This window comes from Zonotrichia leucophrys, chromosome 1, assembly GCF_028769735.1.
Source record: "Zonotrichia leucophrys gambelii isolate GWCS_2022_RI chromosome 1, RI_Zleu_2.0, whole genome shotgun sequence".
Classification (NCBI taxonomy): Eukaryota; Metazoa; Chordata; class Aves; order Passeriformes; family Passerellidae; genus Zonotrichia; species Zonotrichia leucophrys.
Genome location: NC_088169.1, coordinates 11,908,806 through 11,911,251, shown reverse-complemented (window position 1 = coordinate 11,911,251; position 2,446 = coordinate 11,908,806). Strand labels below are relative to the sequence as shown.

Below are 2,446 nucleotides of genomic sequence, written 5' to 3'. Positions count from 1 at the left end.
ATGTAAGCCTGCATAAGCACAGACCCAGAGGTAGGATGGCAGATGCCAGAGAGAGGAAATTTGAAGTGATTCTTCAAGTATGTGAGGGACAAAGCAAACACCTGAGCACCTGGAAGAGTTTCATATGATCTTAGTCATTTTTTCTGTGAAATGTTTTTAATGTCTGAGGTTCATTAAAAAAACTTGTAAGAAAAAAATAACTTGCTGGTCCACAGGAGGAGCTGCACAGCACAGAAGTGCAGGTAGTTTTACTTATTTAATATGTACTGAAAGGTTTTATTTAAATGGTGGATGGTAAATGAATTTTTATTAAGCAGAAAGTATCTTAAACCAAAAACCGACTTTGAAGAACATAAAAACTTTCTAACATTCATACACTAAGCATTAATGTGACTATATTGAGAAATATGCAGAGTAGGCGTGCTCATTTCTGAGGAAACCTTCCCACTGGCTATTTGTAGGAAGCGGCTAATGACGATGTCCTTGGCCTTGACAGTCTCCATGTTCCTCTCCCGTGATATCTGCATGCTGATTTGGTCCACGTTGGTCATGATGAGCTCTGAGGCCAGGATCTGGGTGGGGGATGCCCTGTTGGCTGTGCTGTCCATGATGTACTGCTTGTACAGTTCCAGCAGCTTCTGCTCCAGGTAGTCGTTGAGGGCAGAGTCGGAGAGGGGCTGCAGGTGGGGCCCCAGGCTGGCCAGGCGCCAGCACGAGGAGTGGCCCTGGCCCGGCCTGCGCGTGGTGTCACTCGTGGGGGGAGCCTTCACAGACTCCATGGCCGGAGGGATCTCTGAGGACTCCAGGAATGGGCCTATGCCACTATCACAAGCAAAATCTGTGGTGACCGAGCTAATTGGCACCACGTAGTCCCCAGCTATATGCAAATCGTTGTAGTTCTTGCAAATGCTCTTGCAGGAAGGTGGAACCAGGTAGGTGACTTTTTTGGTCAGCTCCTCACAGGCATGCGTAGCTGGCGGTGGCTGCCCTGTGGGTGTTGGGTGCTGCACAGGTTGTGGGAGATTGTCCTTCTGCCTTCTGCTGTGCTTGCTGCCTCTAGAGCAGACTGAGGAAAGGTGTTTGCCAGCAGATCTGCATCTCTGAAGGAGGCTTTTTCCTTGTGCTTCACCTGGGGAAGAATAACTAATGGAGCTCATTTCATACACCCCTTCATCAGGCAAACTCTCGTAGAGCGCAGGTTTCAGGTCTTCCCAAAGATAGGTGATTCTGTGAAGGTAACCTTCTGACAGCATCCTTCTCCAAGGGAAAGGAACCACCAGCAGACACAAAAATTATAAGAAGAAGTTAATTACAAAAAGTTCATTTTAAACTCTCTGAGCTGTGATTGCACTCGCCAGTCTGTAACTAGCTGCAAAGAGATGGCTCCAGTGTGGACATGATCAGGAGTGTCTCCTGTCCTGTCTCTGCCTTACTGGGCACTTGAGTCAGTGAGTGAAGTGAGCAGCCAGTGTCCCTGTTGTGCTGAATCTCACCAAAGCATATCTTGTATAACACCATTTATTGCACATCCAATGCATTCAGTGACAAGAGAGAGGGACAAGAAGTCTTTTGTTGTGGAATAGCTGCTGTAATAGCTTACACTAAAATCTAATTTTGCCCTGGAGTTCATTAAGAAACAAGGGGTTTCCCCCTTTTTTTTATATGCCTATAAGTCAGGGGTTTCCCCCTTTGTCTCATATGATTTGAAGCAACTTTTGTTATGTGTGGTTTGCCAGCTGCCTCTGAACTTTGGTGATTTGAGATTCATATTGAGAGTATCACCCCTTCTGTTCCAGACTAATCAACAACTGTAGGTGTGGTTCCTTTTTTATTAAATATCTCAGACCATTAAATTTGCACTTTGCACTTCTGCATTGCAATCAGGATGGAATTAATTGTCTCTACCTTTTATACGTGAAAATGTCAGTGGAAAAAGCAAAACACTTTGGAGGCATGATTCATCTGGCCTGGTTTAGACACCTAAATCAAAATGAAATTAATTGTGTCCTAGATTTGCTTATCACTCTCCAGTTGCTATAAAAGGATCTTAAACTAGATCGTAGACATAGATATCTGCAGGGTACTTTTGAGGAGACAGATTTCAGTGCAATGCACAGGAAAGTGCACATTTCAGAAGTACTCCAGCTCGCTCTTTCACTGTGGGATTAGCCATACCACTGCTCTGGAATCAGTTTTCATTGCATGCAAAGGCACAGTTGGGTTCCAGCAGTCACTAACTCTCTCCCCTCTCTGAGCAGGCAGCTCTGACCCAAAAGCTGCATAGAAATGTTAGTAATTAAAGACAGGATTTGCCAGCAAGGACACACATGCTGCACATCAGTAAATGTTCTGCCCAAGCTTTGGCAGCTGCACTACCAAAAAAATTGTTTTAAATCCACCTCTGTCTTTTTTCTTAACAGATGTCAAGGATGCAATCAATGGGAAA

The 2,446-nt window shown here is 44.8% G+C and overlaps 1 protein-coding gene across 1 annotated transcript; it reads right to left on the bottom strand.

The window, feature by feature from the left end:
* Window positions 1-343: 343 nt before the first annotated feature.
* Window positions 344-1,253, bottom strand: TASL (TLR adaptor interacting with endolysosomal SLC15A4). Its single transcript, XM_064705889.1, has one exon. The coding sequence runs from the start codon at window positions 1,251-1,253 to the stop codon at window positions 378-380; it is 876 nt and encodes a 291-aa protein (XP_064561959.1). The 3' UTR covers window positions 344-377.
* Between the last annotated feature and the right edge of the window lie 1,193 nt (window positions 1,254-2,446).